The sequence below is a fragment of the Eufriesea mexicana genome, unplaced genomic scaffold (assembly GCF_001483705.2).
Source record: "Eufriesea mexicana isolate 0111107269 unplaced genomic scaffold, ASM148370v2 scaffold12690, whole genome shotgun sequence".
In the NCBI taxonomy this organism is placed as follows: domain Eukaryota; kingdom Metazoa; phylum Arthropoda; class Insecta; order Hymenoptera; family Apidae; genus Eufriesea; species Eufriesea mexicana.
In genome coordinates this window covers 158,656-173,282 of record NW_016920259.1, presented here as the reverse complement: position 1 = coordinate 173,282, position 14,627 = coordinate 158,656, and the positions used below count along the sequence as shown (strand labels likewise).

The following is a 14,627-nucleotide window of genomic DNA, read 5'->3' as shown; positions in this document are numbered from 1 at the left end:
GCATGATAAAAATCGAGTAATATTGGCTTTTTCGTTGAAGCGTTTTTTTTTTCTTTTTTTAAATTAAAATATATTTTGTTAATCAAACACGTGTTATTTGTACGATGAATTCTTAGATTATTATTAAAATTTATCCATCTTCTCGTATGAATGATAAGCTTCGGTATTGATCGTTAATATGTAATTATAATTAATCTATATATAACTGTACTTACATTTAAGTATCTTATAGTTATTTCATTTCGATTCTGTAATACAGGGCAGACGTGGTTTACAATCTCCTTTTCTCCCGCAAGATTAGAATTAATTTGGTTTTTGAAAGACATCAGGTACGTTTCGACGTTTGAACGCCACTTAAATGATTTGTCAGAGAGATACTACTACGATTAGTATGTTCGATCGTTAATAATGTATATTCTGCTATCGTTCAACCTTGTACGATGCCGATTTATTAAACTGATCGTACCGTAGCGGAAATCGCCCATTTATAGAGCGATTCTAAGAACATTTACTCATATATATCATCGTATATGAAAAATTTCTTACGATTTCACGTATATGCTCGTTCCATTCAACTTCAAGAAAGACTTTACCCAGTATTTGAAACACGGTTTTAACTGGATATGCAGGCTTTTAATTTTCTTTAGTGTACTTTTTCTTAGAGTGTACTGTTAAATCACTAAAATGTACTCCAATTCGTACAAAAGGGCAGATGTAAAGTGCAAGATTTACTTAATAATACCAAAAGGTTTTTTGTAATTTCTTAAGAATTTCTGATAAATTACTTGTTATCGGTATTTCTTCTTTTTCTTCTTTCTCATTTTGTTGTTAGGTGTGATTTTATAATGACCTTTTGTGAGAATACTTTTCTGGTAAACAGTTTGAAAACGAATTAAAATTTGGCAAAGCAATGCCCTACAGAATGTAACATAACTATAATGTACCCATCTACGAAAAAATGAGGGAAAAACGGAGACAATATCTTCTAACAAAAGATTAAGTTATCAAACAAATTAAATATAAACTGTAACTCAAGATGACTGCTCGTACATACTGTATGTTGCAGGATGAATTATATAAAAAGATATCATCATACCAAGGATGCCACTATAACACACAAATTAAATGTAATTAAATTTGTCGAACTTGAATCTATTATTGTTGTGTTGTCCCGGACTAAGATAGATATGAAAACCATTGAAAACTTAATAAAAGTTCAGCATTACGATACAGGAAGAACACCACTTTCCTTGTTACTAATACTTGCACGATGATCATCTGCAGTTGACGAAGAAGGTTGGGGTTCGATAGTTTTTGCAACTGCATTTTTCTCGATATTACGGGTAAAAGCAACACTGTTTGCTCTTCGTCGTGTGCGTAATTTTGCCACAGTTGCAGCGTGTTGAATAAAAGTGTGTCTACCTCTGTTATGTCTTCTTGTCCTTCTTAAGCCGAATGGAACGAACTTATCTCAATCTTTATAACGAGCTTCTGTCTTGATACTTGATCCATGGTCATTCGTAGACCCATCTCCCAGTCACAACGGTGCCAAGCTTTTTCCCCTTTTGGTCAGTCTAACTTCTAACAATATGTACGAAATCATTGAAAGAAATAGCACACAGGCAAGGCCATGTATGCGAAATCGTGTGCAGACCAGTCCGTGTAAACCAAGAGTAAGAGAGAGACCAAGATATCTCCAGAAGAGAGATGTTGATAAAGGTCCGTACCAAGAATTTGGATAGAAACCTAGTACTAATGCTAAGAATTGAACAAGATTAATTAAATATAAATAAAATTGAAAAATACTAATATTTGTATTATAATATAAGTGATTCAACTATAACAAAATGTAAAAATTTAAAAATCAAATTTTTAAGTTTTTTAAAAACTCATTTTACTTGCTTATTTTAGAAAACAAAAATGGATGTATAACTTACTATATATTAGAGTTTCCCAAATGGAATTACAAACTCCCCAGGCAGCAGAGATAACATGAAAAAGTGCTGGATCATCACCGGATGGTCTCCAAGTGATTAAGACCAACAGTAAACATGCATGAAATACAAATCCTACAACTGTTAAACAAAATAACAGGACTTATTTTTGATATCGAAAAATGAATAGAGCTGAAATAAGATTTATTGTGTTACATACCTACGACGAAATATCTTTTAATGTGCCTTAGCAACATTGATAGAGTAACACTTGCAATGGCTTGCAAAGAGGCTAAAGCTAAAAAACTGATGGTTACTGTGCTAGCTCCTCCCAGGGCACAGACTACATATGCCTGTTGAACAACGATGAAATATTCATGATAGGTAGTAATGTACATATATATTTACAAATAATAAATAACGATTGTAGGATTTTTATTTGATTTAACTCACTTCTATAAAATCGGCATAAATGAAACCCTGTTCAAGTCCGATAAAAAGTGTTAATGGCGCTGCCAGTAGTAATTTAGGATCTAGAAACGCAGCTTTCACAGATGCGAGGATATTTTGCATGCTGTGTTTTTCATTTACACTCTGCGGTTCTTTCATTCTGGAGTCGAGAAAAGCGCACGATATACTTAAGCCTAGGACAGCTAGAAGTAGCCATATGCTAACCAACATTTTTGATGTACCGGTTGATAACGCAGGTAAATTAATTGTTCCATTGTAAAGATAAATTTCCCTCGGACAATACTGTGCACCACAAATATCATTTACTTCACTGCTTATTGTATTAAGAGATATCGAATCTGTTAATTTTACGAGTATGGCAGCGATTAAACAACCTGAAAATATAAGAGTCCATTTATATTTCATTTTAGTATGCAAGGTAGGTATAAAAAGGAATATCCACTTTGAGAGTATGAAGTACTTACTAAACTTGTAAGAAGTGTTTAGTAAACACAGATTGAAAAATCTCTATATCGTGGGCAATGAAAGCATTTTAGGGATTAGGGATTTTTATAAAGTGGATAAATCCATTTTATGATAGTACGTCCGTAAGATTAATATAAAGTACATAAAATTCCAGAAATATTCATACCGAATGCAAGACCTATGTCTTCTGCTAATTTGATTCCTCGATTAAGTCTTCTCAGATAGCATTCGCGTCTTGTTTCATCAGGATCCTCAGGATCGACACACACCAGAGCTAAACTCGTTGCTGAAGTATTCACGTGTGATACTCTTGCTATGAAACTTGGACTCACACAAGCACCCAGCATCGCGTAACTAGGTAACAGTATGTACCTGTTAATAGAGATATAAAATATCTTTATTAGAAATCAAGTATTCGCGTTTTTATTGTACTCGAGTTTATAACTTTATAACGATTTGAGAATCAGATAATAGAAAGTTACATAACGCAATTAAATCAGAAGTTGTTTGCATGGAAACGGTATAGTTAGATAAGAATTTGTAGAATTTCTGTTTTTATTGCAATCTCTGATACCGAGTATAGAAGTTCTACCACACCTGGTGGTAGCAAGACATAATTACTTCTCTTAAGAATAATAGATACCACTTTGGATATAGATGTAATCCGACGAAGACGGTGGTGGCCATGTGACTAGTACTTATCGCGAGATTCGTTCCAAATCTCTGTACGAGAATCGGGGCGAAACAACTAGTAATTGTCGCGATTCCGTAGAGAAGAGCGAGCAACTTCGGTCCTAGCTGAGGATTGAAGGTACCGAGGCCAGCCTGTAACGGGAACATCGGCAGCGTGGCGGCTGAACAGATCGCGTGTCCGAAGAGAAGAGCGGCACAGTGTCTCAGGATCGCCTTCTTCGGTGGTCTAGGACCAGAAGGAGCTGCTCTCACGGCAGCGATCAGTCGACGTACAGACGATGCTCCTGCCGATGAGTTCATCGAGTCTCGTCGACGCCATGATAGTGCGGACGTTCTTGTTGAGCGACAGGAGATGGGAGAATATGCTGCCATGTGCTGAAACAGAATACTTGTTTTGAAAATATTTCTTCTGATAGTTTTCATAATTTACATAGTCTTTATAACATAGTCACAAGTCTTAAGCAATAATATTCGTTAAATTTAACCAACTCAAGTATCAAGGAATCCCGCTTAAGGCAAGCTAGCTTTCTCTATACTCTAGGTAGCATGACTCATAGATTCAGCGAATTTATGATTTTGTTACCTAGATCATCCATCAACTCGTCACCCACCATTGTCAATCCATGTTCTCTTTCTTTTTCCAAATTTTTATCACCAATCACAGACAATAGACGAGACACACCTCCAATCATACCTTTCCCGACATAAAATGTAAAACAGCGAAACACCGATCATCAGTTAATCTTGCAGTCAATCCACGCATCCAACTATTCGAATATTTTCATAAGCTAGCAGTATCGTGCACAGTATTTCTTTTATTATGAATTTAATATATTTATCGTTAAACGTTCTTTTTTCTTCTTCGTTGCGTTGAATCTACCAAAAAGGTTTATCCCATTAGATGAATAGAATTCACGGTTCTGTACTTCATATGTATATCACGTGTACAAGAATTCGAAAGTTCACTCGATTCGAGATATTTGAATCGCGAGTGACAAGTAGTGGGCAAAAGTTAATTTGTAAATTTCAGGTATCTCGAGGTATATTGTACCTCCAACATAGCATCATTATCCCACAAGGTAGTATGATGATGGCCACTGCTTCTAACGCGTCTATGAGTGTGTGCTAACGGCGGAGGCTGAGCTGGCAGTCGTTTGGGCCCTAAACCACCTATTGGAGCTGGTCTGAAAGCAGGACTCTCGAGTTTGTCCTTGGACAACTCGTGTAGATTCGGTAGGGAGCCCATGATTGTAGCTTCTCGTCCTTTTTCACTCTATTCCGATAGATTTATTTCTTTAAAGTCGCTCGAACTCCTTTTCGATTCCGGTGAGAATCATTGCCAGAATCAAGGGAACACGCGATCTTTAACATCATCGGAGTTCTTTCTTCGCTCTTCTACCTTCCATTTGTTCGCCCGCTGGTTACCTGTACCTGCAATGAGAAAAGCTGGTTAGATAATATTCCTCGTCACATCAACAAAATATACGTGTATTATATTTTTCGGAGAGCCGCAGGATTTTAACGATTAAGGATAGATATTCCAATTTTAGTAATAAATAATCGTATACGAGACGAAAATGATCGAAAGATTATGAAGAAAATTGACGAATTTTAATGTCTGATGCCTGTGTTAGAAATCAATTTGGATATTCGTTACAAAACGATCAGCCGTTCCTCACATGCTTCTGCATATGTATCATGGCAGTGCATACTGCAGACGTTTTGCATAGTTGATATGGCAATTCTCGGAGTACGGTCTCGTCAATTATGTAAAGGATAAAAGGAAAACGAGAAAAGACGAAAGAATTAAACGAACGGAGATAAAAATCCCGTAGTCGCTAAGGGAACCTTGAACGAGAACTTACAACGGAGGAACTGTTAGTATAATGAGCATATTCTACGGTGACCTTGATATATCGGTTCGTGGAAGGATTTCGACCAATCGTCGATCTACGGCTGCTACATCGGAAATGTAAACCGATGCAAATCGATGCAAGTTTCGCGTGGTTCGAGGGATTTGCTCTAAAGTTGGCAGCTGAGAGACTTTTGAAAGATTCTTTGTACATTAATTAGTAAAAAAGAAATAGTAGTGATTAGCAAGGAGATACTCTTGGCAAGAGTTTTTACGAAAACTATAGTTGGAACAGCAAAATTTTGCATGTAGCACGTAATAGAACAGAATGAAAATTTTAAATAGAACCAGGAATTTTGTATAGAACAGCTTTTCAGAAAAGAAACTATTTTTTACTTTTTTGAGAAAAAAGAAAGATGCATTAGTGGAAATTAAAACGAATGCTTATTTGCACTGTCAATTGTATCTTTTGAAATCAACTTTGATTAAAAGAAAAAACAGATACGTACATTATTGCTGAAAAGTACACTCGCTTACCTTCCAATTTAATTACAAAATTACATATGAAATCAGCTATAATAATTTTGCCTCTTGTCATTATTACAGTGGCGTGCAGCAGAATATTATACGCGATGAAATTGATTTGCAAAAAAAAAAAAAAATTAATACGTAATAACAAAATACTCCTAGGTGTTACATTATACTTTAATACTTCACAGAACTGTTTTGCTATTTCAAAGAATAATTGCCATTTTGGAATAAATGTATCTCCATAAACGAGATATGAAACTATGAAATTTCTGAACTATGATCGATTATAGGAAGATCTTCTGAATTAATAGAAATATCATGAAAATTCATACTAATAGCGACATATTTTTTTACTATTGACATTTGCAAGTCGTTCGATAAATAATTTAAATCTAAGATATGCTGACTTTGTAAGAAGGTAGTAAATACTGTTTCTAGTCATTAATTTGTCATTAACTTTCATGTTACAACATTTATGTATTGTCAATTAAAAATGGCAAAGGTATTAGAATACTCCTGAGTAACGGTGTATATACCAATATTCTGCGGGAAATTAAACAAATATCTAAACAAATATATTGAAATATATATTTGACAACAGTGTACCAATAACACAAGTATTAAAATTAACACTAGAACTACTAAATCAATTAAAATGACCGTTGTTAGACACTTTCGACTGCAAACATGCAGCTGTCTTTGGTAAAAACATTTATCATACTACTCTGATTATTATTATATGTTATATTTAATTACACATTACAGGTCAGTAGTAGTAGTGTTAAAGCTTTTAGATACAAGTCTTGTGCTCTTGGAAGAAAAATCCTAAAGATTCGCAATAGTTACGAGCTAGCATCATCAGATATCTCAGTGTCTCTCAGGATACCTCGTCATCGTGACACTGATTGAATCATTCGACCTCTGACAAAGCTGACTACAATCTTTGTAAAACCTGGAAATCTTTCTTTAGAGGTCGAATAACACACTCAGTGTCACAATGCTGAGGAATGATAAGAGCTGCTGGAAGACACTGAGATCTCTATCTAGCTAGCTACCAAAATCACAGGGTATTAACAAAAAGGAAAAAAAAAGAAAAAAAAAAAAAATACATACACGCATGCACATTGCATCAGGAAGTACCAATTTCGAGAATTATGAATCATTGAACAGTAAAAATCGAAATGCTTGAATATAAGAATCACATAATACATTAAGAAACAACTCAAATTTAAGTTTTCCAATCGATAGAAGTGTGAATATGCTAATCAAAAGTAATTTTCATCCATGTTCTTCCGTTTCGTAATGGCTCCAATAGATCGACTGCGATCGATTTATCGGTATCATATTCTTCTCGTAAATGTGATTAATTCAGTTTTGAACTTGCTGATTATTTCATCGATCAATCTTATGATCAACGCGATGTCCAATATATGCTCTTATACTGTCAAAAATATCGATGAATGATAATCATTTTTTTTAGTTTCATGTAAAAAAGTCGTAACAAAATGTAATTGTTTTCATTGTGAATAAAAAAAATAGCATTTATGATTACGAATGGGTAATTTACAATTGTTGATACCGTATGTATAAATAATTTACCGTAGTAATTAGTGAAACATTAGAATGATTCTTGTTGATGCGTAGGGTTTTTTTTATTACTAATATATAGAACAACGAAATCAATAAAATTGTTTTATCCTACACCTCATCGATAACAGACGTGTTATTGATTTTATTGGTAATATAAATATAGACGACTTTATTACAACAACTTAAGGCAGTTTGTTAATAATCCTATCATACGAGATAAATTCCTGCACTAATGCTAATATGACATATAATAATAGTATCTAAATTAAATATTAAAATATTCAATTTTAATTTGGTTACTAGTTAGCCAGTTCAATTATTTTTGTCTAGTTCATTTTATTCTTAACTGCTTACTTCTGTATTATTTTCAATTCTTTTTTAATTTAAACCTTTAACTTGTGTAATTTTATATATTTAATTTTTATCTTTTATAATTTTCTTTAAGGAAATACTAATTTTAAAAATACCTTCTATGTATTATAATATTGTTTTTCTTCTATTATATATTATTATTTATAAAACAATTATTGTTAGCTGTTAAACATGATGCTATGCTCTAAACAAATTATGGAAAAATTCGTTCTTTGCATGTACAAATATAAATATAAAATACGAAGTTAATATAGATGTTGTTAGGTATATAAAAAATAATTTATTTAAAAATAATGTTGTTGTGTTCAACATACTGACGTCATTAAAAAGGTTATAAAATTATTTTATAAGAATAATTTTATGAAAAAGACTAGTTCTTGTATAATATTTAATAATATCAAAATTAAGGTATTTTTAGATTAGTCTTACATTCTCATTAGAATATTCCCATATAATTTTATATTATTATATTTTTATTATTAATTTTAAATCACAGAAAATATTAAAATTAGTACATTAAAATTACCGATGAGTATTAACATATATCCAAGTATATAAATTATTAATTTAATAATATTATGAATTATTATTAAGGCCATTTTCTATATACCAACAAAATACCTCCACTGTACAGATTATTAAAATTAAATGTATCTAATTTTCAAAAGCAGCATTGTATCAAGGGAGTGATGCAGATTTTCAATTTGTTTGAATTTATCCAAGTGTAAGCAAACCTGGATTGTTTAAACTAATATTATGTTATAGATAATAGAGAAAATTAGTGATAATGGAATTAATTCTTTTACGATGCACATGATTGACATGGTTGAACATTTTTAATGTAACATATTATCAATGGATAAAATTGAACGTTTCAAAAACAGAGATTTTACAATTTTCATTTTGATTTAAATCTTCATCGCTTGTTATAATTTTCAATATTAAGTCAAAGTGATTGTTTACTAGTAAATAAATATATCTTTGATATTCACTTCTTCTATTATGCAAATTTTACTTAATGTATAATAGTAGTACTATATTAACAATGTTTGCACAACATACTTATTCAATAATAATCAGATAAATCAAACAAAAATAGTTCTCTTTTAACTACTACTTATTTTCATCATATTTCATTATAAATTTTGTACTCTCTATAATATGTACATTATTTATCATTTGATAACAAAAATTCTTATATCTTATACATTTTACTTGAATCATAAAATTTACAATAGTATATTTTTACTTTATACGTTCAAAAATTATTAACTTTATTCACGCTAAGAAATAAATTTATTAAACTCATTTCTAATCAATTTTTCAAACAGAAACTTTAAATAGCCTATTATATATCTTACCCAGTATCTATTATACCTCTTAATCAATTATTTCCATGCCACAATTACCAAAAAAGTATGTAATAATCATGTATCTATTCAACTACAGATACCACAGTGGAACTGAAGAGGTTATTATAAGGAAATCTCGGAGGAGTGGAGAAACAAATAAACTTACTTTGCCACAGCTGTGTTGTACCATCGACCAAAGTTCGCCATGGTCCTTCACCTACAAACCAATCAGTAGCTGGACTGTCAAACTCATCTTCATCCCCGTGCACATAGTACAATTAGCGACATCAATATCCAATCTGTTTCACGACAAAACGAGAAATCCAGTTCATGAAACACGTTTCTCTACAAAACACTCTCGCCTCGGCTATCCAATTATAATTCTCCATAAAAATACCCCCAGCCGAATATCCAGTTCCACGTTCACTTCACCAACCCTATCGAATACCAACTCGACCAACTTTAACGATTTGAATCTTCCCAGCCAAACATCGAGTTCTCTATTTTCATCGCTCACCATGTATTTATACCACTTGTACTTCGGTTGCGTATCGTTGCAATGATCGATAACCACGTTAACGCGAGAAACTGCAGCACCAAGTAAACAGGAGACCAGCAAATCGTTAGGAAAATCTGATACTTCACGCACAGAAACCGAAGGAACACCGTCAAATGATCTAATCTTTCCTTTAACTTCCCTTTAAGTCATCACTTTCGGTCAGTCACTCGACGATATCTACGTCGTGACAATTTCTATGATCTATCTTTACTAATTTTACTAATTTTTCCTCTTTTTCAGTAGAACGATAAGGAATCCTTGATCACGTTTCTTATAGACCCCCTTGACTGAACTTGGACGAATAATCCCAGAGTAAGAAAAAATAGTATACTTAATTTTTTGGACACGTATTTGATTATTATGAAGATCGGTTGAAGCTACACGAGATCGTTCGAAGGGAGAACTTTATGGTGTGCTGGAGTCGTGCGAAGGAGTTGCAGTATTATTTGTCCAGGTTCCGTGGAGAGTACAACACCAAGCACGACTCACCCCTCGGCTGGACTCGGTGCTGTTCGTCATCCTTCGTTCTCCCTTGAGTCTCGCTACTCTTGACATGGTCGATAACAGGGAGAGTGCGTACTGCATCCTTCCGTTCCTCGGTTCTTCTGCGAATCTCACAGAGGCACGAGCAGCGGGAACGGCTGTTTTACAGGAATTCGATTGCGTTTCACAGGACGAACTGAGAACGCACGATATGGGGAGTTTGGTATGAGAAGCTGTACAGCTACTTAGGTGCTTGTTTCACTGGATGGTCAGTATTAGCCTATATCGACACGCAGAGGTCGGAGAAGAAAATTCCTTTCGAATTCCTCGTCATACGAGGAATAACTGGTGAGTGACGAAACAATGACTCTGTTCCAGAAGAGATTTTCTTTGATTATGTATAAAATTTCGATTGGAAGTGTATTTTGTGGATCGTATTGGGAGGGATCGACTACAGTATTGCGGTACTTGTTAGAACAAAAACAAGCTTTATTAATAGTGCGGGGGTCCTTCCCCACGGTTACTGTAGTCGTTTGCTCACAGGTGCCCTTAATGTGACGAAAGGAAAAGGAAGGGATGCGCGTTTCGTCCTGGGCCTGCTAGTGGACTTATCAGAAAGGCTACTTAAAATTTTATATATATAGGGAACCGAGAAAGTCCTCCAACCTCCTTCAAGCAGGTATCCATCTATTGACGAGGGTGAGAATGATGCCGCCACAATAGAATAATGAATTAATGTAATAGAATAGTAACTATACAACACTGTAACAATTTTCCTACAATCGGCTTCTAAGACTGCTGATTTAAAACTAACTTGCACCTCTATTTAACCTTACACTCTGTCTTCTTTTATACTTAGTCTTTCTTCCTCAATCATGCATTTTTCACACGATCTCGATGGGTCAGGTACTTTAAACACTCAGGATGCATTCGTAAACTTTCTTGCATTCAATTCTGTCATAAATATCCCTTACCCTCGATCCTTTTGCACAGAGAGCAGGTAGTTTCTAACTTGTAGAACTTTTCACGAATATGAAGCAGAATGCTTTGCCAGATGGATGGTACTATGAGACTATTACTAGTGAAAGTGAAAAGACTGGAAAAGAAAATTGGTTTCGCATTTCTTACGTTATGTGACGAATAAAGGAAAAGTGATTTGGAGAAATGTCGAAGTCTCTAACCGAAGAACGAATATTATATGATGAGAGAGATACTTTCTGATGTATAAAACTTCTTTAAACTGTGTGTTCATAGTGTTGCAAAGAGTTAATGAATTATTTTCTATTTCGAAGAGTAATATATAATAGGCAATTAAACATGATAAAGACATTTTTAATTTTATTTCTATCTAACATATATCCTTAATATTGTTTTAAAAAATTACTCGAGAATTTTATATAAATACCTAACAACATGATCTTAAAATGATATCGTTCCATGTTCTTTTAATACCTGGAATAAACGAAGATCGATCGTTATATGCTGCCCACCTTCTGCATGCATACGAGATCGAGTAAGTACCCTATAAATTTTCAATAAAACGACAGCTCTAAATCCTCAAGATTTGTTTTTAACCTTTTGCATTCGAGAAGCAATTCTCAGTAGCCATTTAATCAGATTATAAAGATCGGTGTTAATTAACATATTAAATTTAAAACTGCCCAACGATACGTGGAATGTCTAAATAAAACAATTCTATGTATTAATTTGCATACGATTTCTTATTTACCGTTTTAAAAATATATTCCACTTTATGGCAGAAAGTCTTCGAATTACTATTTTTCTGTAACGAAAAAATCGCCGAGTGCAAAGTGTAAATGCTACTCGTCGATACTTCCTGCACGAATAAATTTAAATATCTCGTCGAAAAATGGAATTACAATTGCCCATAATTGATGTAATCATAATCCGCTCCGGTATCAACAAATTTATTTTTGGTTCTTTTGATATACAGGATGATTGGTTTGAGTTGTCCGCCTTCGCATTTCTGTTACCTTTGATGGTATAAAAACGGAGAAAAAATAACACGGTCTAAAAAGAATTATGATGAATAAGTTTTGCTACAAAGGATACTTTGTTCTCAAATTCTCAAGGCCTGCTGGCTTTTTTTATAGTAACGATATATTTGTCTCGTTATACTGTGCTTCATAGAAAAAGGCGAATTCTGTACAAAATAAAAAAGAAAAAAGAATCTGAGCAAATATATAAATATTCCATATCAGATGCCCAACAAGGGTTTTATACAATTTCTACACCCATCTATCTTTTTTTTTACACTTTCTTTTTCTTATGCATTGCGCTCTATGTGTAATAACAGCTTTAAATGTAATATGATAATGAATGTAATTATGCGATTATATGTGGCACATAGGTATAAGGAAATTTATATACCTTGTACAATTTTATACGGTATAATATTCTACCATACCACGATATATTTTTCTAATAAACTTTATAATTAATTAAAATTAAACAGAGAATTTTATACTCCATCTACCGTATAATGTATGATGTGAAATATACTACGATATAATTTTTTGTCTTTGAAATTGATAATTTGATTCATACGACGATAGATTGGACCAAGGAATCAAACTGTCTGCGAAATGTCTTTTATCCAAGAGAAAACATAGAATACTTTATATGTATATACATCACATATTTTCTTTTCCCTGAAAAGATCCCTCCTAGTTATTCTTATCTAAGAACAGCGGTAAATGTTATTTTAGCCCCTGTAGATGGTTGTTTCTCTACATGAACAGCCTTCAGTTAGTATATTTTCGAAATTATATTTAATGGGAAGGATCGAGCAATGGCAAATAAACTTAACGCGAATATCGACTATGGGAAGATCGAAAATCGCTATGATTACTCCTTCTTTTAACGAGTTTATGGAGAACAGCCGGTTAATTCGTTATTGGAAAACGTTCATTTAACGAATTCGAGAATATCGAACCGATTTATTAATTTTAGGTATCGAGATTGCTTAAGAAATAAAATAAATAATTCTGAATGGTTTGTCGATGTATGAACTGATGATGATGATGATAAGAGGTTTACTCTATTATAATAAAATCGGAAGGAAACTAATGGTCAGAGGTGACTTAAACGTTAACGTGTTAACGATTATTCGCCTACGTATCAAATCCCTTTCGATTTAGCTCAATGCCACTTGGTTTCAATCTGAATGGCACGGGACTGCAAAGAATTTGACCCGGATGTATATTTCGTGGCTATTGATCTTCGATAGTCTGCGAAGAATACGGTATGATTTAGCGGAATAATGTTTCGAGGAAATAATTTTGGGTATGTCCAGTAATTTAGGTAGTTTAGTCATTATTAATATGTCCAGGAATTTAGGTAATCTAGTTAATATTTAAAATATTTTCTAAGATAATTCTCTCTTTGGATATCATATCATTAAATAGAAATAGTCAAAATAACTGTTATTTATTATTCCTTGTTAAGTAGTTACAATAAACGCATTATTTCTGTCACATCTATCGAGGTTCCCTTAACTTTATGCTAACTTCCATTATTTTCTGTCTTTCATAATCCCTTTGGCATTGTACGCATTTGACGTTTGATTAAAATCGAAGTTTTACGTTGCCCATAATTTCCTCAAGTGCAATTAAATACACGAACATCGCATATGCACATAAGTGCATTATACACGGTGTCACAATGAAATTCTTCAATTGATCATCGTATTAAGACTTTATTTTCTTTTTCTTTAAATAATTGAGATGGTCAGTTATTCTGTTGTTTTTGTAATACCCATTCAAGAATTTTTGCGTTACATATCGTTGGAAACAAATATTCATAAATATGTAAATAAAAAAATTAAGCAAAAAGGTAACTCTATACCCGAATAGAAAGGAAAAAAGAAAATTGTGTATATGAATAGAAAGAAAAGCAAATATACACATTACGATGAATTTGTCGCGGTATTAATTTTATAGACACAGCCGTGAAGTTTTATGATCACACCGTGCATGTAAAGAGACTCTCGTGATTTTACGGTACTCGAATCAATTACGTTCTATATGTAACTATTAAAACTGTCGTATCACAATAACACGTTTCAAGGAGAGTCTTCGAACTCTGTTTATTACATATTACAGTGTTAACTGGCATGAGAATCACTCGGTTAAGTATGTCAATGTTACAACGATAATGCAGCGAGCAGAAACCATACACGTCGTTTTAATCGTACAGGTTAATCACCTCAAAATTGAATATCAGTCTTCTACTTCTCATTAGATAGATAATCGTCATTGTTCAAGGATCCTCGAATCGTAACAATAGCGTTTTATGCATAATTC

General features: G+C 33.2%; 1 protein-coding gene across 1 annotated transcript; it reads right to left on the bottom strand.

The window, feature by feature from the left end:
* Positions 1-1,174: 1,174 nt before the first annotated feature.
* LOC108553719 (UNC93-like protein) lies at positions 1,175-4,904 on the bottom strand. The gene is made up of 7 exons (XM_017908741.1): positions 4,615-4,904; positions 3,514-3,938; positions 3,037-3,242; positions 2,388-2,779; positions 2,155-2,287; positions 1,938-2,075; positions 1,175-1,758 (listed from the first exon to the last, which is right to left on the bottom strand). Exons 1-7 carry the CDS (start codon positions 4,807-4,809, stop codon positions 1,538-1,540), a joined length of 1,710 nt encoding a protein of 569 aa, XP_017764230.1. The 5' UTR covers positions 4,810-4,904; the 3' UTR covers positions 1,175-1,537.
* Between the last annotated feature and the right edge of the window lie 9,723 nt (positions 4,905-14,627).

What these genes read in the sequence shown, in the direction of transcription:
- LOC108553719 (XM_017908741.1), bottom strand. Translation starts at nt 4,809, where the DNA reads ATGGGCTCCCTACCGAATCTACACGAGTTGTCCAAGGACAAACTCGAG. An exon ending in TTTATGCCGATTTTATAGAA is followed by an intron (nt 2,288 to 2,387) that starts GTGAGTTAAATC and finishes GTTGTTCAACAG; the next exon opens with GCATATGTAGTCTGTGCCCT. An exon ending in TAAAAGATATTTCGTCGTAG is followed by an intron (nt 2,076 to 2,154) that starts GTATGTAACACA and finishes TTTGTTTAACAG; the next exon opens with TTGTAGGATTTGTATTTCAT.